Here is a 27,589-nt window from a genome sequence, read left to right on the forward strand (position 1 = left end):
TATAGGCAACTTTTTGTTGCTACCATACGGCCGAGTGGCATTCCTGGCAATTTTTTATCTTTCGAAATGCGGACGGGTACAGAATAAAGTTTTCTCAACACACGACTAAAATAAGTCAAGTGCTTTACCTATTATGAAGGGTCGATTGTTACAGCTAGGTAAACGAAGTGACATAAAGATACCAAACGATAAACGTGATTTTTTTTCCACATCTTGTATTTATTGATAAATTACGCACCACATGTAGAGAGGAGAGAAATTAGCTTTTCAGGAATCAAGCGCCTTACAAGACATAAGTGCGTTATTCTTACAGTCGACTCAAATGCGTGATGAGGTCAGTGTCTGAAAGAACTGTACGTGCAGATAGGGTAATTCGACTGCTTGCTTAACTTCGTTTCAAAGGACTGATCATATTGACGATTAATGAAAGCAGGTGGAAAGGTGTATGTAGGGAGATAATATGAGCTTATTTTATACGGATCATCTTGTAACGCTATACACCCCGATCTTGCGTACATGTAGTCGATCCCATCTCTTTCCTGTCCGCTGTCGGAAAACGGATCACTAGGCTCAGTTTCCATCGGCGTGCGTCCTCGGAAATTCACGACGGTTTCACAGAAGACAAACACCTGTTCATCCCTGTCGATGTTCCCTGTAGCTCCTCCTCGGACCACTTCCAAACTTCCCGGCAAAGGGCTCCATCTCTCAATCGACTGGGAAGGTCTTTTCTCGTTTAAGATGGATTCGATTGAAAAGGAGCCGGTAAATTTTGTATTCTGCTGCTTGGAAGCGCTTGGAGTGGCCGAAGACGGAGAGTTTTCCTTCGCTCCTCTGCTCATTCTCTGAGCCAGATGCGTGAAGGTGCCCTCCAAGCCCTTAAAGTGACGTCGGAATAGTACTGGGGTGATGCGAGTTTCGTCAAACTCCCAAAAGCTTTTCTTTCCTTTGGGGTTCTCCGGATTGACGGGGACCTGGTGAATTAAAGGACACATTAAAATGAGTACCCAAATTACGCATGAGAGATTTCTTATTTGCCTTATCATGTAATGCATTTCCTAAACTACACAGAAAAAAAACAGTTCTTGTATACAAACCTTTACAAAGCACTTGTTGGACGTCAAAGTAACTCGGATGCAATTTTCCAGTTTTTTCTCTTGTCCCGAAACGAACCCTTTTAGATTCTTCATTATCTGTACGAAAAGGGTAGAGAAAATTCACTTTGGAGAAATATTGAAGTCATCTTATAAAAAAAAAGTAGTATATAAATGTTAAGCTTTGAATAGCCGAAAGTATATACGTTCAATCAGCGCATTTTACAGAGATGTATTTTACCTGAAGAAATGTCAGTCTTCTCGTTGGAGACTGCTGAATGACGCTAGCGATCAAGCCCAGGTAAGTCTGGGTTTTGACAATGCGCACATATTCCCTTTTCTGCGGTTTGGCAGAAAGTGCGCTTGGTCGAAGGTTCTCCTTGTCGGCCTGCATGTCTCCGAAGAATAAGTTCTTGAGCAAATCGAGTCTTTCACCACCGTTTGGTAGCCGAGGTTCTTCTCGTCCTGTTGATGAGCCGGTAACTACAGCAGTCCAAAAACCCCAGAACTATATGTAGTCCTGAAACAATGCGTTCAATAATGGACTGTATGCGTCCTTTAATGGGAAATTAGCATATCCACAGAAGGTGAACTGTGGAGGCAGCACCACTTTGGGTGGGCCCTGAGATAAGATTAAGGTTGGGGAAAACGTAAATTTGTTCACGAAAGCAAGTTACTGCTAAATTTACAAAATTATAATATTTTCGTAGACAACCAAAGAATAATGGGGGCTACTTTAAGAATGTGAAACCTGTGACCTTGAGGAGCACTGACGTAAAAAGAATTACTGTCTGGTTAGGCTGTAAAGCGATTTAAATTTGTACCCATTTATCCATTACAGCTGTGTATTTTACCGGAACAATTTGGGTGAGATCTTAGTCAAGGCTCTAAAAGCTGTGCCTCACCTTGTGTATATGAGCTCAAAATCGTCCTGTCTGAGTAAAGAATCCTACATGAGCACTCCCCCGTACACGCATTTAATGTTAAAATTAAATAGCTGTACCCTTACTATCCTTTCGCTTGTACAACGTTACTGGGTATTTCGTTTATGTGTAACTGACACCTTATTTTTACATAGAGCTAATTCTTGTAGTATGCAGAAATTTCATGCTTCTTCAATTTTTTTTATCTCACCTAGGTTCGTTTAGCTATGCTTGCATTGAGTTTTTGTATATAAAAATACAGGTTTTAGTATAATCGGCTTTATGACATAAATACTGTATGTCTGTGCATGTATGACGGAAATGCATTAAGATTGAAAATCGTGAAGTAGACATTTACTGTATCGAACATTTGAATGTTGTATTTCTTGATCCAATTTCAGATGTGAAAATCATAGGACACACCAGTACAAAACTACAATATATAGATACTGAACAGCTTTCCAATTACACATTAATATCTTATGACTATTGACAATGTAAATATAAACTCCTTTAATACACCAGTTATTTCATTTTATTTGAATATTGTATGAGATTCTTTGTTACCTTATGGTTTTATGTTAGATTGTGTTTAATGCTTTTAAATGTTAGGACACTGAGGCAAATTCCTAATTAAGATGTTACAGCAATGAATCTTAAATATAGGCAAAATATAATGAATATATACCAGAATGTACAGTGGTGCAATGGTTTACATTGTTGCCTCAGCTCTGGAGCTCTGTGTTCAGTTCCTGGGGTGCTATCTGTGTGGAGTTTGTATGTTCTCCTCGTGTTCATGTGGGTTTCATCCCACAGTGGCAGGTTAATTTTTATCTGGGGAAAGTGGCCCTTTCCCCAGATGAGTGTGAGTGTGTGTTTGTCTGCCTGGTGCACATTACATGCTGAGAATAGGCTCTGGGTCCCCTGCAAACCTAAAATGGATAAAGTAGTTAGAAAAGGGATAGATACTGTAACAGTATATTCAGTGTAATAGAAGTGAAACAAAACTTCTTATTTATTTGTATATATGTTTTTTATTTCGTAATATCAAACAAAAATTGCAATTTGGAAACGTTAGTTTTGGTCTGGTGAGACAAGCACTGTTTGTGTTAAGACAAAAAACTTATGTTTTTTTTTATTAGATAAGCTACATTTAATACATGAGAAAACACAGCTGACGTAAGCATATAGTTTTAGGAGATGTAAGGGCATGTTTCATCTGAACCGTTTGAGTGAAATTTGTCTTCCCTTTCAGTTTCTATTGGATATTTCTGAAGATGAGAGTTTACAAGATTTTTAATGTTACACCTCTGGCACATGGGGAAAATAAACCATGTTTTTCACATCCTAGGCTGAATGTTGCTTTAAATTTCTCTCATGTGAGCATCCATAAATGAAACCCCTTGTACTAAAACAAGATGAATACAAATCCTTGTGCAGAATAGTTTTATTAAGAATTAAATGCATATACTTTGTTCATAAAAAGAAAAACTGATTATGCTATGAGCTTTGGGTTACACCAGAATTCCACCCAATAATGAAAACAAGTTAAAGATATAATGAGGATATATATACACGGTATACTTTGATATGTGAATACATTTAAATATTCAGGTGCAACAGACACTAGATGGCACTACTTCACTGGTGGATATGAGTAACTGAATTTACTGTTCAGTATCTTCTCAAACACTACCATGTTTCTGATTTGCTCTGATCTTTATTAATTTGTGAGTCAATGTTATACTGAAAAGTTACTGATCTAATTTGAACATGGATTCCCACTACAACCATGTTTTTATTGATGCAGATCTAAAGTACTCGCAGACAGTCCAAAGTCAAAAGAAAAAAAAAAAACCTTGGTCTTATGTGGCTGGTGACTTTCAAATTCCAAAGGGTCTTAAATTTGTACATATTTATCTTAATATTTTTTGGAGGAATCTGAGTGAAATTCTTGTCAAACACCAATGCCTCACTCAGGATGTGGGCCTAATACCATTCAGAGACCTAACCACTATTTCACACTGCTGTATCGGATTTATAATGCACAAATATAAGTCCCTAAGATACAATGTTCTCTTTATAACTGTAATTCAATAATTATCGGGTTTAATATTGATATTCTACCAAAGTGACAAATTCAAGTGATTTTGATCATGTTTACCCAGCTCCTTGAGATCCCTAACATCCTGTGATAAACTTCAGTAGTTAAGCAACAATGGGGTGGCATTGTGGTCTTGGGGTGCTATTGTGCATGAGATTTGCATGTTCTCCCAGTGTTTGCAAGGGTTCTGTCCAGTTGCTCCAGCTTTCTCCCACAGTCTAGAGACATACTGAAGGGTTAATTGGTTTCTGTAAACATGGAGTGAGTGTGTGCGTTTCTGTGTGCCGTTCAGGGTGTACCCCACCTTGTGCCCAGTGCATGCTGGGACAGGCACTTGGACACTGTGAGTCTGAATTGGATGAGTGGTTATTGAAAGTGATGTGATCATGTGATTTGCACTATGCACAGACTGAATCAGGATTCAGGTCTCCCAGCACTGTGTTCATTGCTTACAGATTAATGCCCTGCCACTGGTGGCAGGGTGCTTGGCACTGCTCTCTCGTGGCTCTTGGATCCTGGGTCCAGTTCTGACCTTTCTGTGGAGTTTGAAGGATGAAGGTGCAAACACAAGGGTTTTTTCCAGGTGCCTTCTCACATTCCAAATACCTGCTTTCCAAGTTAATTAGCACAGGGACAATTTGGTGTGACTGTGTGGAGAAGGAGTCATTTCTTGTGGTCTTGTGACTGCCAGGTTATGTTCAGGCTTAATGCAACCCTTGAAGGATAAAGCAAGAAACTGAACAGAAATGAATCAAAGTATTTCCTTCCATATACTAAAAATGCCAAACTGGGCAAGTATAAACACTTGATTCCTTGAAAGGTTATAGACTTCAGTTTTAACTAAAGTGATGGGGAAAAAAATTAAAGAACGCTAAATTGTAAAGCAAAACTTAAGTTTCTAACATATGTTGCAGCTTCTGGAGTTACATAACGGGGAAAACAGACATTAAGTATTATAGCATGAGTGTGAAGGTAGTCCTTGCTAGAATGCTTTACATTACTTAGGCAGCTGGAAGGGGTATTAATTAACAAGTGTTTGAATTTCATTTTGGTGGCTGATTTAAGGCCTCATTAGGCTCTGCTGACAGACTCTGAAGCCTCATAAAAGTAATGAAGGGATCATCATAAAAGATCATTCCCTGGCTAATTCTGATTCAATGTCATTATCTGGATGAGAATCATTTTATTAAAAATCTTTTTATTTATTGAAAATGTCTGCATTCCAATGTACATTGTGTACATTTTTAATATCTGAGGTGTAGTGGTCAATTAATGCCATTTATAACTAAATTCTTCTAGTTATTATCTTTGAAGTGTGTGTGTTTGTATATGTATACCTTTTAATTTCATTTTATATCATTTTGGATGAATTCAGCACTGAATTAGTTCCACTGTTTCAAGTGTAACAGATCACAGTATAAACGTTCTGACCTGATGAGATGCATGTAACAGTAGCTTAAAACCATTTTCATACTGTGTACACTACACTTTAATTGTATCACTAATCCTTCTGGATTTTATGACACTATTATGAAGTTTCTATATTACACTATAGAAATATATGACACTATATTGAAGTTTGCATTTAAAGTGGCTCTATTAATGTTCTGGCCTGTCTTCCCAATCAAGCATCTTAAAGCACTCCATTGTGGCTGTAAAAGGGTTTATCACCTTTCTCTGTCCTTAGCCCTAACCCCTTGTGCAGCTTTGGCACCTCTGTAATAATAAATGATACTGACTAGATCAGTGTAGTTTTCTCAGTACTTTCATGCTTTAGAGATCCTTGCAAAATACTTCTAATCAATAAATCTGGTGTTCAAAACTACAACCCATTCTTCGTGTTTGAAGGGCGGTCCATGGTACTAATTCAATTCTCTGGAATTCTCTGCTTATTCCCTGAACTGGATACTGCAGTTGGGGGCGGGTGTAATTTAAAAAGAAAGTAATCCTGAAGATTTACAAGGTGGTAATCAATTTTTGTGTAAAGGTATCACAACAGTGATGCCCTATTTTTTTCCCCATACACTTAGTAGAAGCCTGTGCCAATGTGTCTTTATACAGTAGTCCTCTTCTTTTTATAACGCCACTCAATACTTCATCCGTCAGTGCCTTCCTATTCTATATTTGCTTGACTGCATGTTTTAGTCCTTCCAGAAAAAAAAACCCATCCAGTACTTCATCCGTGACCAGGTGAAATCTGTTTGATCTTCATTTGCACTATATTGTTGTTAAGAGATCTTTTTTTGGCATTCATTTTTCTTGACAATAACGTTGTGGTTTCTGACTATGGTTACATCGTCTCCATTTATTGCCACATTCTGCTTTTTCTGGTCTAATCTTTAAGTTTTGTTGCATTTTATTTTCAACTGTTTTCCATATTCCCAGTTCAATCATCTTATGGCCTCTTTGACGTATTTGTTAAATTTTCAGTGTTCAATGCATTTGGATTTTAAATTGAGTTCATTTTTTCCATTAACCTTGTAGTGTTATGTAATTAGGTAACGTATATTAGCACTGGGTTTAAATATTCATCGGAAGAAATCCGTGTAAGATAAGGTTTGCTATAACCTTGATAGGAAAGTAAATTTGTGCGTTTGTGCTTGTTTCAATTTTAATCAGATTATCTGAGTGTTGTGAATTTCATTGTCATTACCAATAAATCCTCTGCATCTTGCTTATTCCGCTAAACTGTTATTTTCCCTTTTTCCTTTGTGTGCTGCTACTGTGTAATTACATCTTAGATGTTAAGAAGCGTCTCCTAATCACGAGTACTTTGGTAGACGCCTGAGTTAATTAACCTTTCGCAGAATTAATTTTGTCTTGAATATTTGCATCCTTTTCATCCTCAAGAACCGATATCTTCTTTTTTTTTTATTCCGCAATTTTACTCCGTGTTATTTCTCCCTCAAGAGAGCACCGATCTCGTTAAAATGGCCTTAAAAGACAATTTGGCTCACACGTTCAAAATGAATAGTGAATTGTCTTGGAGTATTGTAAACACCCGAGAATAAAATAGCTCCCAATAATGCTGTTTTGGGACGAACTGCCGAGGAAACCGCTATTCCACCAGACGTTTAATCCCGCCGCCAATTTCTTGAGTCCGCCCAACACTGCTCTTTGCCCCTACGCAGCACGATGACAAAGCGCGTCCCCATGGAGACGGGAGGAGGGACAAAAATGTAATTTTGCTTCTGAAATCACATGGACCGAGTTTCGCGATGCTGCCCTATGACTAGCTCATGCGATATTGTGTAGTATGTCTGAATGCACAATATAAAATAGAAGGGAGAGTATTTTGGTGGGGAGGAAGAAAAGAAAAGACGTTTTCCGTATTTGGCATTGGTGAGTAGGAAGATCTCCTCTCCTGGAGGAAAGAAGGGAGTGTGAATGCCTGGCTCTGAGTCTCGGACGAGGAGATCGTGGCTGCTCGGATTTGATTCAGGGCCAGTATTGTATATGCAGAAAATGTACTTTTGCATGTCTTCTTCCGAGAAGATGGTTCTTGTATGTTCCGGTGAATGCGATGTGCAAATGTCTTTTTTTTTACCGATTGTTAAAACAACACATCCGACTGCTTGGTTTGAATCCGGCGTGCTGCGGGGTGAAGGCAACAGGTTTAAGGGAAAGATGATGAAAATAATTTAGCCAATATAGATTTCTGGATCGGTGCAGATAACGTGGAGAAAGGACAATGTTGAAAATGAGAAATTAGAAATACTCAGGTCAAAGGAACCGTTTAACCTACAAAGAAAGGGTCCTTACCGGAAACAAAGAACGTGCAATGCTCATTACAAAGGGTGTCTGCAGGCGATAAAGCTATTGCACTGACTCCACTATAATTAACAGATGAGTGCTAATTAGCCGGTAGATTCATAAAAATGTGCTGCAATATAAATTGCTCGCCTTTCAAGTGTAGAAAGATGAATCTCAATCCGTTTGTGATGAAACAATGGAGATGTCTATTACAGTAGGGTGAAATACAGATAAAGGCAGTGTGGTGAGATGTAGGTCTAATACAATACAGAATTTACAATATTTTCTGTCTAAACGGCTGTATATTTTAAAACGTTAATCGACAATCCTCCCCAACAAAAACAGATAAAGGCGTTTTCCTTTTTATGGAAAGCGTGTGACTTTGGTGTTGGCAAGGTTAGTAGAAAATAATTTTTGAGACCTTGTTTTAGCTCTTTTACCAGAAAGAAGAAAAAGGCAATTAAAAAAAATACAGCAGACGTACATATTGTATTACAGCATGCCCTATATATATTTTTTTAATGTGGTAAACTCTAAATCTGTTTAAAACGTTTCATTGTAGATTTTGTAAAAGTAAACAAGTGGTAGATTAATTTGAGTAACAGCTGTTTCTCAGTATGACAAAATGGGAGAACAATGATCATTACGGTTGGATAATGTCAATAAAAACGAGTGAAAATTTTAGTATTGTCGATCTAGTCTCACTTTTTCTACTGCAGATAGGAAAATGGAAAAAGGAGTTTTTTGTTGTATGGGTATTAAAATGTTATTTTGTTAATTTATCATATTTAAGGCACCTATATTTGAAGTCTTCAGATAAACAGTTAGTATTGGATGATGGATTATCATTTTCCCACAAGGGAATGCTTTTAATACATTTTATTTCAGTCGTAACAGATTTGCACCCTTGCTTTGACTGTTGCATTGCAAACTATTTTAAGTCCGTCTATGTAAGTGCCAAGTCTCAGCTAGGAAAATCATCTTGTTTGAAATGCCAGGAAGAGAAACAATGCTCTGCAGACTTCTGAATATGTTAATTTGTTAATTAATTGCATTTTAATTCTAAAAAAATCAAAAGTCCATTAAGGAGAGGGCCCACAACAACCACCTGTTTTTTTAACATACATGCGTTCCTTAATTAGAGCTTTCCTTTGTGGTTATGTATTTTAAAAATGAAAGAAATAACACTTCATATTTTTACATATGTTTACTAGCACCTTATTATATAGGCTGACTTATACTGCATGTCCCAGATACAGCAGTGTTTTGTTTCTCTAGAACTAGAAAAAAATAAAGTACTGTAGTTGTAGTACAGTGCCTTGGATGAAGTTGGCCAAAGATCTTCTCAGACTTTAACAGTTATTATTCAAGAGCACTGAGATTAACGGAGAGAAATAGGCCTGTGTTAAGGTTAAACTTTGTGATTAGTTTTCGGTGATTGACGTTTTACATTGTTTGGGACTTTGAGATTGATTCCTGGTTCCAAATGACTGGAAGAGGTTACACAGTGGGCTTTTTCTCTCCTCTCTCAGTAATCAAACATGGAGCCTAGGTCTATCCTAAAAACCTTCCTCTGGGTTCGGGTTAAAAATAAGAGTGAAATGTAGACTTTAGGAGGGAAATAAAGAAACGGCCCTTCCTGTCTAGTCAAAGGTAGAATACGTCCTCCTCATCGCGTTGAAAGGAAATATTGCCATTTCCACTACACAGTGCTCTGTGCCTTCGTTTGTCAAATATTGTTTGAGCAGAATCAGATCAAATGCATCTGTAACCAGGTGTTTCCAGGGGCTTCTAAATGAAAAGCACACAAAATGAGAAACTACAGTTTTTCACCAACCACATCCTGTTTTTCATACAGGCTTGGAGAAAAACTCATGTCAATGTAAATGTACGTACATTACTCTTTTGTTGCTAGATTGTTTTCATCTCCGACAGTCAGTACGTCATTTTGGAAGACCTGGTGTATTGTAGTTCCTTATTAGTGTTAAACTGGAAGATATCACGAGAGGTTTAGAAGAATGGGGTGATTTGAACCAAAGAGGTCCAAATTATCAGCAACAGAACTTGTGACACAGGAGAATTCAGTCTTTCATAAAATTGAATGTTTATGTCCAGGAGTGACAAACGTAGTGCTGGGATTTCACCTTTTTTTTGTGTGTAAAATGCTTTAATTAAAAATCAGTTCTGTTTTATACGGTATTTCTTCCTTAAAAAAAAAACAAATGTATTGAGATTTATAAAAAGTTAATTCAGGGCTGTTCGTATGAAGTCATCCTAATTTTAAAGGGTCGTCTTTAATTTCTGTGACTGGTAACAAAATTGGCGGCGTCCTCTTAAAGTAATGGAAATTGCCACCTCTTACTTGCAGTATAATGTAAACGTGGAGAGTTGTCATAGTGAATATTGTGTTTTCTTTTGACTGAAATGAAGGGCATTATTTTAGAAGTGGGTGTTCAAGGATAGATTTTATGGTGTTGCTTGCAATCCAGTGGTGTGGGGTTGGACTGCATATTGACTGTAATGGTCTTGAGGAAACCGTTGGGGTTCACAGTTTGCTAGATCTGCCTCCCCCTCACCCTTGTGGGGGTCAGGAAAAAAGCTACCCAGCCATGTCGTTGAAGCTCATACACTGGTTTCTTTTGAAGAAATGGTGAGATGAGGTTCTTGGATCTACCCAATGAGCTAGAAAGGATATGATGGGGTCCTCTCAATTATAACCTTTCTTATGTTATCATTCCCCCAGTCTGCAGCTGGTTGTCTTATTACATTGTATCCAGTGTAATGACTGCAAAGAGAACTGCGGCTATCAAGGTAGCAGGTGTGAAGTAAACAACCTTGTCTTATTTTCTGATGTCATTTAACAGCTTGGTGTTGTCAAAGCCCAACTGTTACACTTGGAAACCCCACGTATTTATTCCTATTAATCAATTTGTTGAATTTGTCACGTCTGTTAGGGATTAAGCTGTTGTGGACTGTGAATAGATACTGCATGTTAGTCACATGGGTGGCCAAGAGAGGCTTAGGCTGGCTTCATGCCATGCAGATAGCAGCCAGGGCTAAGACTACAGTAACTGAGAGAACTACTGGTCACTGGGATCTATGGATACAATAAATGGAGATTATTCAGTGTTGTCGAAAGGCCAGAGTTTTCCCCCCTGGTTATGAGTTGCCATCAAATCTTTAAAGTTGCATATTTATGATTTTATTTACATTGGAGGTGTTATGATCCATTTTGTTTACTTTTGTGATGTTACAGTAATTGCTATTAATTGTAAATGGGCACATCTGAGTTTAGACAGCCTGTGCTAAAGCTGGCGTCATACTACAGGGCTCGGCTCGATTCTTGTCGGAGAGCTTGTCAAATTTGCCGACTGCAGATGCTGAATCTCGCTGCCTTTTCTGTCCTAGAGGGGATCGCAGAGGGTGACCGATTCCATGACTTTTCATCACGGTTCCGAATCTCGTATTGCTCCGGGCAAGTACTGCGAGGTCGCCTCATTTTGGCAGCCAATCAACGTGGAGCCCACCTGGAATAAGAGGAGCACCGCCCAAAAGTAAACCAACAAACGCAAAACAGTGAACAGACATCTGTGCTGGCGCCAAAGTTCGAGGGGCCTCTCCATTTGCACAGTCTAAAACACTCCAGCAGCCATATCACTCTGCAACTGGCAACTGGCAACCCACTGAAGCCAAGCAGGTGTGAGCCTGGTCAGTACCTGGAAAAACTAAGGTTGCTGCTGGAAGAGGTGTCAGTGGGGCCAGCAGGGGGTGCTAACCCTGTGGTCTGTGTGGGTCCTAACGCCCCAGTATAGTGACGGGGATGCTATACTTTAAACAGGCGCTGTCCTTTGGATGAGACGTAAAACAGAGGTCCTGACTCTCTGTGGTCATTAAAAATCCCAGGACGTTTCTCGAAAAGAGTAGGGGTGTAACCCCGGTGTCCTGGCCAAAAATTTCCCATTGGCCCTTACCAATCATGGCCTCCTAATAATCCCCATCTATGAATTGGCTTCATTACTCTGTTTTCCTCCCCACTGATAGCTGATGTGTGGTGAGCGTTCTGGTGCACTATGGCTGCCGTCGCATCATCCAGGTGGATGCTGCACATTGGTGGTGGTGGAGGGGAGTCCCCATTACCTGTAAAGCGCTGTGAATGGAGTGTCCAGAAAAGAGCTATATAAGTGTAAGCAATTAAATTAATTTCTTCTTTCCTTGCGGCTGCATTGTACTTCTGGTTGAGCGCTCGTTGGCTGTTGCCTTTCACAGACACAAGAGCCCACCCCTACGACTTGTGACTCGCTATGAGAATATCAAATCTGTTTGATATCGTAGTGAGTCGTGGAGGGTCACTGGGGCTATAACTGAGTCCCACTACACAACTGACAGTAACAGGCGGCACGCTGCGACTCTCTACAGCTCACTGTGATTTTCTTACGATTATGTAAATGAAGGCTACGCCTGAAAATCGTAGGCAAAGTTGTGTAGTGTGATGCTGGGTATACCAAAACGTATATTTGAGATCTGCTTAGTAGTTTTACTTGCGTTTTCAGTATCTGATACCAAGAAGTAATTGCATATGGTCTTTCCCACAGAATGTAAGTTGTACTGTACGTCACATATTCATATTCGCATGTTCAGTACATATTTTAAATGAGTAAAAACCTTTTTCAGCCATCCGTTGTCAGCAGCCGTAAACTGCTAAAACTGAGGTATACTTTGAGTACTACTAGGTTCGGTGTTCATGCTTTGTGTCATTTAGACCGTTTTTATCCAACAGTTAAAAGAAGGATTTACAAAGTACAACAATCTAAGAGATAATATTCTGTATTCTTATAAATACTGTTAATAGGCTTTACCACTAAATGGACAGTACCACCTCTGTTAAGTTATGATTGCCGCTACAAGCAACATGCAAAAATCAGTAAGGTTTGACTTTTAATAGAAATTGATACCATATCAAGCTCGCTTTTGTGTTTACCGGTTCTAATATGTTGAAAAATGAGATACGTTTTGTCATGCCGCATGGGATGCCATTTTCTTCCTCTGGTTTGGAATTTTTCAACCTGGATATGGTTGACTTAAAAGTATTTGCCAGTGTTGGTCACACCTTTTCCTATTGTAAGCTGCAGTTCCATTGTGATCCCAGCCTAAAGATGAGCATTGCTGCAATTTGTCATCAGTATGGTTTTTTCCTGAAAGAGGCAGACTGAGAAATCTGATGCGTTAGGATGCTTTGTCCACCCTCCCCCATGTGGAATCTGAAGTTTATTTTTGTACAAATTACCTGCTGCAGAGGTGCAAACAGTCGCTGCATGTCTTGCAGTGTTAACTTCACAGTCCATTGGAATGTGGCACTTTCTCACCTGGCATCATCACCTGTCCCCCACTTCTAGTACGATAGGTACAGGAAAAGGAATTTTCACCCCCCCCCCGAGATTTCCAAACCCCAGGGAGTCCTCAGTCTTATCAAGCCCATTGAGCTCAAGAGCTCATGAAAGCTGTGAAAGAGACATAATGGAGCCCTGTTACTGGATGAATATCAATAGTAATGATTCACATTCCTTAAATTCCTGACAGCCACCAGGCACCAGGCGATCGGACAACAGTTGAGGGGGTGCTCTGTTCAAATACCAATTTGTGCAGACTTAAGTTTTGCTGTGACACATTATAAGTGGGGCCCCAGCTTTTCAACATGTATCATCTATGTATCTGCATGACGTTTGTATAAACTACCGTACCCTTTGTCTTGCAAAATCCAGTTTATCCCTTTTGTAACTTTCCAGAAGTAATGCTACAGTTTTTATACAAGAACTGTTGTTGTCCTTTTTTTGCCTGATCCGTTACAGAAGCCAAACCTTTGCAGTGTTTCTTTGTCCTTAATCAAATTGTAGCTTGTCGCATTCTTGAAGTCTTAAACTTCTCTTTATCACTCTCTGCATAACATCATTTTTGCACGCATTTATCTCCGTACCCACAACCAGGATTTGCTATTCTAGGACATAATGTAAGATTGTAGAAAAAAAGAGGAATTTGTAAGAGTTATGTATAAGAAATTTGGAAACTACGTTTTAATATGAAGCATTTTAAAAAACATGTTTGAAATCAAACAGGATTCAATTCCACTCTTCGAAATCCATGTATAGCACACATACTGTAATTTATTTTTCTACTTAGGAACTGTATTCTGCATTATTCTAGGATTTTTATTCTATATTAAAATTTGCTTTTCTTTTTGACCTCTGTTAAATTACCTATTTGGCCAATAGGTTAAAATATTGTAAGTGATTCAGATCACATGTTTTTTAAATGGGTTGTCCTTTCTAGAGTGTAAAGGAACAAATAAGAGGTTTATTCCATGCTGAAAAGAGAAGAAAGAAAACGCGACGTTTCAGCCATGGAGCCTTCTTCAGGTGTGAGCTAGAGAAGGCTCCACAGCTGAAACATTGTTTTCTTTCTTCTCTTTTCAGCATGGAATAAACCTTTACTTGTTCCTTTGCAGCCTACGCATGCTGACGCAGCTACCCACCTGAACTACTACTTTCTAGAGTGTTGTCACCTTAAAAAGTACAGTCAAATTTAAATCTAGTCATTTGTTATCTTCACCTGTTTGTCTGGTCAGGCTAATCTATAGTACACTGAGTCTCTGGTTTGTGTTGACTTTAGATAACATTTTATGCTTCTCAGAGTTTTCTCTAGTAGTCTTCAGGGTATATTTCCCTCTGTACCCCCAAAGGAAGGTTCCACAATCCCTCTGGAGCTGGAGAAATAGATGTTTTGAAAAGACGCGTCTTTGGGGAGCAATTAATTTTGAGGTCTTCAAGCACGTTTTTGCCTTCAGTTTGACATTGCACTACAGTCATTTCTTTGTGCATTTGTGGAGGGTTTTTTTAAAATCCTTTTCTCTGCAGTGTTTTTCTAGACCAACCTCGAGCAAGCTTTGCCGATTTGACGGCATTCGTTTTTTTTCTTCTCGTCTCGGCATTTCATCAAAGCTAAGCTGAATGACGAAGTGCAACAAGCAGAGATCAGGGTTCTGTATTTTGAGGCTTTGTTTTCCTTGAGTGCTTTTGTCTGTATGGCATTAAATATATCCATGATCTGTGAATCAAGGTATGAATGTAAAAGCTCAACTAAAGATTTTAAAAGAATTTTCTTGATTCTCCTGCTTTTAAGCATCTAGTGTGAAAAGAGCCAACTTTAACCTGACTTACTTCGCCGTCTCTATCTCTGAGTTAAGGGATATATTGCAATTTAACTAAAATAGAATATGTAAACTGGGCAAAGGCAAATCTGAATATATCCAGCATTCTTTGGAAGTGTACACTTACAGCTCTAGTGCTATTAGCCCAAATTCTAGTTCACTTATTTGCATCTGACTGACTACCTTTACATTTATATTAGTTTAAAAGAATCACATTAGCAATAACTCTGGTATAGGTCTTTTAGGCCTTTTCTTTGGGGTTCTCTTCTATACTGTGCTGTTTCTGTGCCTTTTTCTTACTGCTGAACCTGTTTGTTTTGTTTCAGAAAACCCTATAAATAGGAGTTTTCTTCTTGAGCTGGAGCATATCATTGTTTTGGTGTCCGAAGTGACTTGGATCTTGTCTGGAGGGCTGGAGATGGAGGAAGCAAGCGCCCACTGACTGGGTTAACCTAGCTTTGTGCAGAAACCCCAGGATTATGTGGCGTGTCGCCCAACACTAGACCCTTTCAGTCATTGTGTTGCAGTATCGGACATAACAATCATACCTTTCTCGAGGGGTGGGGAGGCTTCTAGCCTTTTGTTTAATAGGGCAGAAATGCAATACTGCAGCTCATTTTGGGGACTTTTATCGAAACAAACAGCATAACTAGATATGGGGGTACCGTTGGTCTTTTTTCATCTCCAGTTTCCCAGAGGGCTGGATTTCTGTTAACTGTGGCATGCGTATAAAATACTAAAATTTTGAAGCCGTAGCTTGTATTACCAGCCTGTGCACAGCTGGCTCAAGGGCCCTTCCTTTTAATAAAAACGAGGGCATTCTCAGGACTGATGAGAATTTCGCACTGCCTCCCCTCATGAGGATGCAGAATCCTAAATACTTCCACATGACCCCCTTTTCTGTGCCAGACCCAGCTGTTCCCTTGCAGAGAGTGACGTTAAAAGTCTTCATCTTCCAGTGTCCCTCCATGGTCAGGGTTAGATTGTGGCTTCTCGATAAAGCTAGCTCCCCGATTTTTTTTTACTTTTTATTTGCCAGGAGTGGGTTTATGAAAGAACACATTTGGGCGAGTTTCCAGAGCACTTACAAGATTCAGCTGTGCTCTGAGAAAACAAAACTTGATTAAAAATCACTGCTCTGTAGCTGGTTAACCCTGACTTTTTTTTTCTATTTTCAAAATGGGGGCAGAGAAGATGGCAAAATATCAAGGTCACATTAACTATGTAAATGTAACCTTTAGTGATCTGAATATATTTGTACATGCAACTTTCCTGCAGCTTCTATCATTTTATACTATAAGAGAACAGACATTTATCATTTTCTGTGATTTTGGGGGGAGTGATTTTAAAGGAGTTAACAATACTGATAAAGCAGAACAAATCCACTTTCTCCGTATTTAAGTAGACCAAAGACCACACTCCTTGCTCTGGCCTGACTCCAGTAACCCTTTTGATTTCTGCCCTAATAGAGGGTAGTATCTGCCACTTTTTGCCAAGGTACAGTGGAATCTTCTCTGGTATCTTTTCACATTATTTTATGAATTCCAGTTGGATTAAGGATGTAGGGGGAAAAAAAAGGACAAAACATTGTCCATTTGTTTTAATACCTACACATTGACCTAGAAAGTTTATTTTCTGTATTAATATAACAGAATCGTTTGACATGGATAATATTTTTAAACACAAACACGTGCTGTGTAAAGCATCATTTTCGCAAGGAAGGAAGTCAACGTCTTTTGAAATTCCTTCCTGTGTACAAACTCCTTATCTATGTCCACTGAAGAGAACAAATAAACAAAGTGTAGCCATTGGCTTTAATGATTGCTGGATAGCATCTTGTACTACTTGACCTATATATTGCGAGGTTGTGTGATCACTGTCGATAAAGGGTATTTAGACACACCAAGTGTAACTAATCGCTGTTATTGCCAGCACTGTTATGGTCGGTAAACTTCTTGCCACCTATCATGTGTTTGTGGGGAATTTTATTTTCCTGGAGGTTTTCCAGTTATTGCCAGTTTCTCTCAGCAGTTTTGTGAGTAAGATATATCATTTGTTGTTCCATTGCTTCTCTTGTGATTACTGACTTGGGTTTTTCAGTCCAGTAACAAAGCCCTATTCTCTTGTTTTGAAGGCTCTCAATTAAAAGTTTCCATTCCATGTGAAGTTCAATAGTTACTTTTGGTATGCAGAAATTCTGTTTTTCCATTTTTCACAGCTACACATCCATTTACTCACATTGGCTAAAATTGAGGGGGTGCTGCATTATGCTTTGATATAAATTCCCACTGTAACCCACATGATACATTCCATTTCTTGTGTTTTTTATGACACTTTTAGTGTAACATTTCTGTAAGCAGCTCTTATGATAATTCTTATTTACAGTAACCATCAAATGGTTGTTTCCCCTGCAAAAGAGCTAAATGTATAGCAGCTGGCATTTCTATCCAGTGATATTTCAATGACGGGCAGCTGAACACAAGCGTGATCACAAATGATAACGGATTTCGGTTTTGTTAATAAATGTTATGTTCATCACCAGATCTCACAACTTTGTAGGAACTAACAACTGCTGTGATGTTTATCTCAACTGAAAATGTTTGTAACCCACATGTATAACCAATATCTGCTTTTGCTTGCGGGATAGGCTACTAAAAGAGAGCTTATTTCACAGAGTCATCTTCCACATTTCCAGTGTATAGGTGTATCCAGCGATAAAGTTCACCAATGCAATCTTTTGGGCTTGGTGCAGATTCAAGAAGCACAACCTGTGTTTAAAGCTCTATATTTTGGGCTCCATCTGGCACTGGGATCATCGAGTTAATCAGAAGGATTAACTCGATGAGCAACTCGGGAGTCATGGTATAATTTTTCAACTTTAGTCACAGCTCAAACTAAAATGCACAAGAATGTCTCCTGCCTCAGCTTCCTTGTGCCAGCCCCCTATGGATTGCAGAGTCAATCTGACTATTAAGGGATTGAATAGTTTCTCTTGATTGCATTAAGGAGCGTGCAACTCCCATCTAGGCTTATGTGAAATACAGTACCCAAATTGGCCTTTTAGTTTCCTGTATCACGGAAGACTGTGCTTTTTGTTGCAAGATCCAAAACTGTGAAATGAACTTTCAAATTCCTCCTTTTTATACACGAGTTAAGTTACTTTATTTCTTAGTTTAAACCTATCTGCTGTTTTTGTAATGTTCTCAAAGGCACGATATAAAATAAAGGTTTTCTTATGGGCACACAGTAATAATAGTGACATTTTAGGAAATGCATCGTACATTTGAAGAAATCTGGTTTGGAGCTGCTGTGTACAGTAACTGTATCTCTGTAAGAAGTCTTGGATAAATAGATTCAAGAAAACCTGTAAGAAGGGCAATAATAGATGTACAGTACCTAGTGGATATGACTTGGTACTCAAACAAAGCAAGATTATTTTATATAATAGCAGATGTAGAGTAGAATTTAAGATTTCATCCTGTGTGGGACAAGATTTGTGCAGATTTATTGTACCGTATATAAGTTGAGAAAGCACCTTTTCATTGAACATTTCTTCATGTGCAGCAGCCTGGTAGCCTATTATTACAGTTGGTTTCTAAAGCAGAAATGCTGAGGTTATGCAACAAGGCAGATTAGTTTTGTGCTCTTGGGATTTGTGTTTGGTCGTATATTTATTTTCTGATGATTTCTTCTATTTTAAAGACCAATCATAATGTGCAATGCATAGCGAGATTGTTATGTACTGAAATCCCATCATTGTCGGCTGGAAGGATAATTGATTTTTATTGTTTTGTTTTTCACAGTTTAGATTTTAAAACAATACCTTGAGAGCCTGGTTTGTTTTGTTTTTCCGTTTCTGTTTGGACAAGTTGTGCGCACTAATTGCCGGTTAGTGGTAAATCTTTCTGTGATAGTCACTGGAAAGAAGTGAGCTTCTAGTAGCCTTCATTTCATGAAACCCAGCCTGAAGTTATAATTTACTCTTGCTATGAGTCTTCAAAATTGTATTATTGTTTAGTTAAGAATGGATTTGCAGTGCATAATTGCAGCTCTGGGGCCCTACAGTAGTTTCAGTTTCTGGGGTGCGATCTGTGTGGAGTTTGCATGTTTTCCCTATGTTCGACTAGGGTGCTCCGGTTTCCCTTCTCAGTCCAAAGACGTACTGGTAGGTTTATCAGCTTTTGTGAAAACTGGCCCTGGTGTGAGTGTGCATGTGTGTGTCTGCTGATGGACTGGAGTCTAGTTCAGGGTGTATCCAGCCTTCCTGGGATGGGCTCCTGTCCACTGTGACCCTGAATTTGATAGGTTCTTAATGAAAGTTGATGTGCTGTAAATTCTGAAGCTAAGCATATGTTAAGATAACATTTGCACTTTATATGCCTGATTTTACTTGTGTAGTGTACTGTACAACGCTAAACATTTCCCATTTTCACTCTGTGTAGGTACAGTAGCTGACAGATTCATAATTCATAGATTTTCTTTTTTTGCAGGTACTTCCAAGTTTCAAATTGCAGTCTGATTCTGGGTTTGGAAGTAAAGAAGGAAAGGAAGAAAGGGTTAAATGGCTGTGAACGTATCTTGCGTTTCAGTACATTTTGATTATTTTTTTTTCCCCTGCGAGGATGCCAGTAGTTCAGGTTTCATGTTCCGCACAGCAGCACATAGTCACGACCGACAAAAGCTGCAACATATTTTTTACTTTTACTTTTTACAGCAACATCTCAGATTGTTGACACCCCCTTCATGCGCTGACATGTTTTCCCATTTAAACAGAACAGAAACCTCAAAGGGGAATGGAGTGAATATGTGAATATACCTTTTTAAAGTAAAGGCTTATGTAAACACACCTTTTATAAAACGTATTGCCTTTCATATTTAATTGCTTGCATAGTGCTCTTAATCTCACAGAATCTCAATGCACTTTGCATACAGGAGGAGGTCCGCACAAGTGCAACATCTTCCTGTGTTACTGTATGTATCGCATTAGTGTGTGTAGTTATGGGCCAGGCTTCCATATTGTAAGCATACATTATACAGCAGTAGCTGTATTTATTGTTATGTTTAGAGGTGAAATATTCACAAAGATTTAAGGGAAGTATTAATCATTTTGTTGTCAAATGTGATGTGAAACAAGCGACTTTTAAAACGTCTGTTTCTGCCAACTTTTTGGTTATACTGTATGTAAGCGGTGTCAGAAGAAACCTATTGCACTCTTCGTGCGCTTGTGCTTTAATAAAAATAAAGTTTTTGTTATAGAATGGATGTCGGATATTGACCGACATGGTTTTGGTGTCATTTGGGTCAAGTGATCATCCACGACAGTATGGTGGGCAGGAGTGTCTCGTTGCTTCAGGACTTACAGGTGATGTCGACAGGTCTGCGTGACCTGGGACCTCACTTGCTGGCATTTCTTATGGGCACGTCTCCATGACCGTACTACGGCAGGACCACGCGTGTCTTGGCTCTGCTGGTGTACCGACAGCTTCCCTGCGAGTCGTGAAATCGAGACTGTGCTGTGGATGCCCTGCTCTCCAGGTCCGAGTCCCAGCTTGAACGGCTGTGGTAGGATCTGGGAAGACCTGGAGCGTGCGGGGCTCGGAGACCGGCGAAGAGGCACATGCTCCTCTTGGCTCTGTGAGAGGAATGATGCAGAATCCCACAAGACCGTCCCAGAGCCTGGTACAAAGGCACGCGTCCATGTAGTGCTCACTTACAGCATGTGCTGTTTCCCGCAGTGGTGCCACACATGCGTCTAACCTGTGATATTCACATGGTTCCCTTGTGAATGAGAAATTGATAGGCGGCATTAATGATTTCACCTGTAGATTGTCTAGTCAATAAAATGTTGACAAATTTTACACAAAATACTAATTTTCTAAGTGATACCATTGCGAATCTGGTGCAGTTATAGGTGTACCTTCTATTGATGTTTGGTATGTATTTCTGTGAGTTTATTTCTTTTTTTTGTTTCAGAAATAAAATACAATCACTTGAGGTTTGTCTAATATTTCATTTATCTGGTATTATAATAACTGTCTTCCAGAGACGAGCTGGACTAAAATATGAAAAATAGTCACCAAGATGTTGGCTTTATTTTATGTTTGGAAGAATACAGTACTGATTTTGTGTTCCACCTTAAAGTTCAAAGTGGTGGAACCTCATCAGTGAGCAAACTAACAACTCTGCTCTACTGTATTTTGCTTTTACAGTGACAACTCCAATAACTCAATTTACAATAATGTGTAGGCTACGTTTTTTTTTTTTTACCAGAGAGTCGACAGCACAGTGGGAAAAAATCCAAACCAGTTCTTCTGTACTGCCCTTTTCTAGGCTTCATTAACTTTAAGCACGAATTTGTGATATAGGCTTCCACTGAGATGACAGGAACATATAAATATATAAACATTTTTTTTTTTCCAGAAACCACATGCCAGTGGATTATAACCACAGCCTTATAACTTCCGCACTTTTGTAATCTGCAGACTTCAGAGATTGGGGAAACAAATGAATGGTATACAGCAGCCCTTTTCATTTTCTTCATGCGGTACACATCAAACCAGCATGGTCTGAATAATGAAGGCTGAATGTATATGCTTATATTACAGAATGTACATGTAACCCACCAAATAAGTTTATACGTTTCTGAGCTTTTGTTATCGATTTTAAGGCTTCTTGTTCTTTTGTAGCTGTGTCCTGGGGATAGTTTTCTGATTTCATGAATCCTTAGTTTTTATAATAAACTTTATTTTATATAGTGCCTTTAAAGGTGGCGCTTTACAGAATGAGAACAACGATCGAATACATAAGATAAAACACAATTAGTGTATATATATAGAGGAGACCATGGATGGTGGTACTAAGAAAAGCAGAGGGGTAAAGAATGGAACCAGTTAAGTAAAGGCTTTTCTGAAGAAGGTTTTGAGTCTGGATCTGAAGGCGTCTACACAATGTAGACAGGCTTGGGGGACAGTAAGGAGACCAGAATTAGAAGAGCGAAGGTTGCGAGGTGGGGAGTAGGGCAATAATAGTTCAGACAGGTACTGAGGTGCCAAGCCATGCAGAGCCCTGTAGGTGAGCATGAGGATTTTAAAGTTTTTGAGTGTTTACTTTTCTGTTTCGTGTCTTTTATTTTATTAACTGTCCCCTAAGCTCTTGTTATGAAAGCGTCTCGGAGGGTGGGGGTGGACTCTCTTGTGGTTCCCCAGCAGTGATTTGATAGCTCATGTGATGCCTTAGGTAGGAGCGGTGCATGTGACTTCCCACAAGTGGGTGCAGCTTAATGAGCCTCTCTTGACTTGCCTTTGTCCAGTTTACTTGTAGCTAAACTCTCGAGCGGTTTCCCATCATAGGCTGACTGACAGCCATCTACTGTGTAAGCTGTGTTTATTGTCTTTTCTTTCCAGTTTAGGGGGGAAGAAATGTCTTGTGAGACTGCTTTTTCACCTTCCCTTAAAAGCAGTCTTCCCGAGTTGTGGAATAGATGGGATGAGATGTGGGGCAGATTTCCTCATGTCCCAGTGAGGAAGATGAGAAAGGGAATTAGATCATTAAAGTTCATAATCAGCTCTCTTGAAGTTGACTGTTGGAACTGTGTGCTGAATCTTTCGGAGCATTTCCACACTAGCAATTCCCCTTTGGGGTGGACTCACTGGAGCTTTTAGTGCTATTTGGTACCTAGGGTTACACAAACAAATGTGCCATGTTGCTGCACAAAGTCGCAAAAGGGCTGTTTGTGTCGCAAGTACAGCCCCAAAATTAAAGGAAAAGCTGTCTTTTTGACAGTTTGTGGGGGGATAAAAAAAAGCAAAGCTCACTTTTTTGAGTGAGGCGTATCTTCGGTTTCAGGAATGACCGTATGACCAGAACACACTGAAAGACATAAATGTCTGAAATACAGGATTGCTGATGAAAATATCCCTGCCCATGTTAAGATGGATTTACTGTATGCCCCGTACAAAGAAAGGATAGTTATTTCTGTGTAATTTTATAATGTACATTTTTAAATTATTATACTCTTATATTTACATGCCATTGGCAAGAAATATTTTATACAGAATGCTGGAATTAAAAATATAGTCAGGGCTAGGTGTATTAGTCCAGAGTTACTGCATGTACAATGTATATATATATATCATAATGACTGCAAATGAACTGCTGGCATTAATGACAAAATACTGAAGTACAATCAGGAATATAGCAGCATGAGCTCTAAACTACATTTCATAACTGCTATATATTAGTAGTTCGTTACCTTCTGTAGCCGAGGAAACGGCAGCTCAAATCATCAATGAGCATTGCGCTGCTAAACGAATCCTCAGTGAGTTAGAAAGCTGTTGAAAAGGTTACTAAATTAAGTACTTTCATTGAACTTTTTGCCTTGTTGTGTTTTTTTTTTGTCTGTGTGGAATGTGAACAAAATTCATCACGAGAAACTGCAGCCTTCTCCACGTACGAGTAGATTTGTTTTGTATCCGTAGGACAGCGGATGCATTGCCTGAACAATACGCTCCTTGCATCTTGCTATTCAATGTTTTGTGTGAGGATCTGAGGTCTTCCAGACTCTTTTATTTCAGCCTACTTGTTCTTTAGCATCCCTGAAGTAGATGGATATTTTTTTTCTAGCTTTTCTTTTTCCTAGCTTAGGGCTTGTCACTGACATTTTGGAATTTTCCTTCCCCTAAGCTATGCGATATAAAGCTGTCAGAGCATTATAAAACTAGAGTATTCATTGGCTCACAACATGTTTTTTTTCCAAAGTTTTAAGTTTTGGATTGTTGTATAGTTAGTATAAAAAGAGTCGAAGATTTGACTGAGAGTTATTAAAGTTTATGCTTTCTTACTGTGCCACATATAATCTAGTAACTAGTTTTAACTAGTTTGGCAGAAGCTAGAGGTAGAGGTAATTTTGGCATGCTTTCTTAGACTAATATTTTGCCTTTTTTAAGGGCAGGTTGATCTCTGTAGTCTAGACATCGCCTGGATCTAGGCCGCAGTGTGTCATTATCCAACAGCAATGAGATTCCTCATACGGTGGAGCACTAGACCTCTGGTGTTTTACCAGTGAAAGCGTCTTGTTTCACTCTTTTACTCAGTACTGTCTCTTGTGGTCACTGTGGGGAGAGTGGTGTGACGAAGTTGATTTCAGTGGAAAGTAATAGTTTCCACTGTCAGCATTTATGAGGGTAGTAGCAGGAACTATTACCCTTAGTGACATTGTATGAGCTACAATCTTCCATTAATATATGCATGGCAATATACTGGGGGTGACACAACGGTTCACATTGCTGGGGCCCTGGGTTCAATTCCGGGGGTGCTCTGTAAGGGATGTTTTTCTTCTCCCTGTGTTCACTTGGCCTTTCTTTGGGTTCTTCAGTTTCATCCCACAGTCCAAAGCATTCAAATTAATTAGCCTCTGTAGAACTTGGCTCTGGTGTGAGTGCCCTACAGAGGACTGGCATCTGTGGACTGGGTGAAGAGGTTAAGAAAAGGAATGGATGGAATTTACTATATACAGAGTGAATAGAGGGAAGTGATTATTGGAAAATAAGTTTTAAGCTTACATCGTGGCATTGGACACAAATGTTCCCCTAAAATATGGACTCCAATGCCAAATCATTGGGCATTCGGTTTAAAGAACCTCTTTCCTAGCTGCCATGAGGAAATCGGTCACTTGATGTCTTAAAACTTGGCTCCTTTTCCATCTTTTACGTACTGTAAGAAGCGAAAAGAGTTGCGTGTGGTGTGCATCATTTATTTCCTTCGGTCTCTCGGCTACGACTTGAGTCTTTCTGGCCAGCATCACCCGTCCTCCTGATTTGTTGAAGCAATGCGGTCTTTTACTCTCCTGCTTTTTTTGCTGGCCTTTTTTAATTTTTTACTCCAGGGCTAATTCGTCTCGCACAAATCATAAACTCTAAGGGTGTGAATCCCATCCCAGTTCCCCATGAAGTTTTCCCTAATCAGCCGTACAGGATGTGTCCTTGGAGGGCAGGGTTTCCTCCTACCTGATTTGGTGCCTCCTGTAGTGTTGACTCTCCTACTCTCTCGGGGAAACTCGGCTACTGTAAATCACCCAGCTTGCATGGGCCCTCCAGCCCGCTGAGCGGTAGGTGATTGGAATGTTGTAGGCTTGACTCTTGGCACTGGCCAGTTGAGCTCAGCCCTGACGTAAAAAGACTGCTTTGGGGCAGGAATGGCTTCCTCTCCAGAGGGCAGGCAACTCCTATTTTATTAGGAAACTTTGACCGCTGAGGCCACCACCGTATGTCCCTTAGCAATAAATGGAGTCAGAAAGAGGGTGTTCACCAAAAGAACTCCACAGGAACTCTCCAAAGGCTAAAGCAGCCTGCACTCCGAACCGAGCAAAAATGTGAGAGAATGGAAACGAAACGATAGTCTGCTAAAGCAGGTGGTAGAAATGTGTTACAGGACGGATAACTTTGTGAGTCACAGCTCTTCCACGTGTGGCTGTGGTGGTGTCAGTGAAGGCCTTTAGAGGCTGCTGCCACATTTCCTGAAGCACGACGTTCCCCAGTCAGAATGAACAGCCTTTTGAGTTTCTGCAGCTCAAGCTACTGTCTAGCCTCATGTTTGTTTCTCATCGCTGGGGCCCGAGCACTGCGGTGTTCTGTCTTTCAAGGGTGTCGTTGTCACAGTAAGAACCGTTGTAATGAATCTATTCCAGGAAATGCAATGGAAACTTCTCATTTTTAATTTCAGGCTTGTGGACTTGGTGATGGTGGTGGTGGGGGGACAAACATTTATTGTTGCCAAGTTTTTTTGGGTTGTCGTTGTCCTTTGTAGAACATCTCACAGGAAGTACAGTAATGTTGTCAGGTTTTGTGAAGAATGTGTCATATCAGTGTGCTTTGAAAACAAAGTTTCAGGGAAACATCTACATTTGCAAGACTGCAGTCATTCGTCTTGCATACAGCTAGCAGCCAAATGAGCTAGATGTGCTGAATTGACTCCTCTGATCTGTAGTCAGAGGATTCAGTGTATTTTCTTATGTTTTTAGGTTTTCATCCTGTATGCCATCCAAGCTTTACAGCAAAACCAGAAGTGTTGCCTTGAGCTAAACCTTACCATTATAATCCCTCTTCTGAAGAGACCTCAGATCTAACTTTCCCTGGCCCTTTATAACCTGGACGAAGGCCAGAAATATAAAAAAAAGGGAACTGGTGGAGCTTTCAGATTTGAGCAGCAGCCAAATAAATGGTTATATTACGATTCCCTGGGGAGCTGGCCTCCCCTCTCCTTCGAACTGGCATTTTAGACCACTAATTGAACACAGACATCACAGAACTGGCAGGCTCTCCCATGTGCACACACACACACACTTACGCGCACACACAGAGAAGCAGGAAATACATTGTTTCAAAAAGGGGGCTTTATCTGGAAGTCCAAAGAGTGTTGAAGCCCATTTGGACTGGCCGGCAGCAAAAGGTGAGATCTTGCTTTAATTGTAGCGCCTGCAGTTGGCTAACAATTTGCATATCGCACCCTAGAATGTGTTTCTGCCATTCGAACGTGACTGCTCAAAGTGGAACAGCTTTTTTTTCTTTTTTTTTTTAATGTTGCCTGTTCCTTTTTTTTTTCTGAAAGATTTATATGTCAAGCTGGGAGTCCAGAGCAGGAAGGCTTTTGACATTTGTGCAGGCTTTGAAAGCTCCCAGCTGCAGATCAGAGGGATATCCCAAAAAATTCAAAACAGGATTTCTCTATTCCAGGACAAAAAGTTTTTTTTTTTGCTCCGTTTGGTGGAACATGGATTAAATGTCTTACGTGGGCTGTCTGCTGGGTAAGCTAGAAGAGTTTTTAGCCTTATAAATTTAAAGCCTAAAGAACACCAAAACTAGAGCTGAAGAACAAAGCTAGAGGCTGATTTTCTGTTTTATTTGTGTGAAGCAGCTTTTGTGTTTATGCAGTATTTTTACTGTAGTGGAGCAGCTGGGATGACACCTTTGACACTCAGGGACATTCATATGATATATGTTTCAAAACATTTAAATGTAAAAAATATATATATATATCATTATGGGCCATTTCAGTTCTGTAAAGTTTAGGATTTGTTTCTTTTTTTTTTCTGAATCCAGGATTGCAGAATGTACATCGCAGCAATATAAAATGTTACTTCTGGATTTTAAATGTGTCTGGAGGTAGTTTACTTAAGAAGCCAATATATTTTAATTTCAGAAAAAAATCCTTACCTATTATTTTTATGTGTGTGTCATAACATACCCTGTTTTAACATACTATTCTGTTACCCAGTCTATTTATCGATTGATGGCGTTTCTCTGGGGTTTTGAAAAATGATTGTTTAGACCTTGAGTTACTGCTAGCAGCCCCCATTTTATCCTGACATGTTAGGCTTCCCGACTATTTTTGTGACTCGATAAAACTTGCATAATGTTGTTTCAAATCAATATAATATTTGTAATAACTTGGTAATGCATTTGTCCTTCAGTGCAGTGCAAGCAGTTTCCAGGCCCCATTCTTTAACAGTTCTTTTAGTGTG

At 39.4% G+C, this 27,589-nt stretch overlaps 2 protein-coding genes across 3 annotated transcripts in view; one reads left to right on the forward strand and one right to left on the reverse strand.

Annotated features, from left to right (window-relative positions):
- Positions 1 to 230: 230 nt before the first annotated feature.
- Positions 231 to 1,950, reverse strand: LOC148651456 (forkhead box protein H1-like). The gene is made up of 3 exons (XM_088600297.1): positions 1,333 to 1,950; positions 1,095 to 1,190; positions 231 to 971 (listed from the first exon to the last, which is right to left on the reverse strand). Exons 1-3 carry the CDS (start codon positions 1,483 to 1,485, stop codon positions 336 to 338), a joined length of 885 nt encoding a protein of 294 aa, XP_088456423.1. The 5' UTR covers positions 1,486 to 1,950; the 3' UTR covers positions 231 to 335.
- Positions 1,951 to 7,304: 5,354 nt separating this feature from the next.
- ptp4a3b (protein tyrosine phosphatase 4A3b) overlaps positions 7,305 to 27,589 on the forward strand; it is a 55,485-nt gene continuing 35,200 nt past the window's right edge. Inside the window, exon 1 of one of the 2 annotated variants that reach the window (XM_088601738.1) lies at positions 7,305 to 7,460. The gene's annotated coding sequence lies outside the window, so the exon portion shown is untranslated. Of the gene's footprint in view, positions 7,461 to 8,245; positions 8,268 to 27,589 lie in introns of those variants that run through there. The other variant, XM_088601741.1, reaches the window with a different exon arrangement.

This window comes from Lepisosteus platostomus, chromosome 12 (genome assembly GCF_059453375.1).
Source record: "Lepisosteus platostomus isolate fLepPlt1 chromosome 12, fLepPlt1.hap1, whole genome shotgun sequence".
Lineage (NCBI taxonomy): Eukaryota > Metazoa > Chordata > Actinopteri > Semionotiformes > Lepisosteidae > Lepisosteus > Lepisosteus platostomus.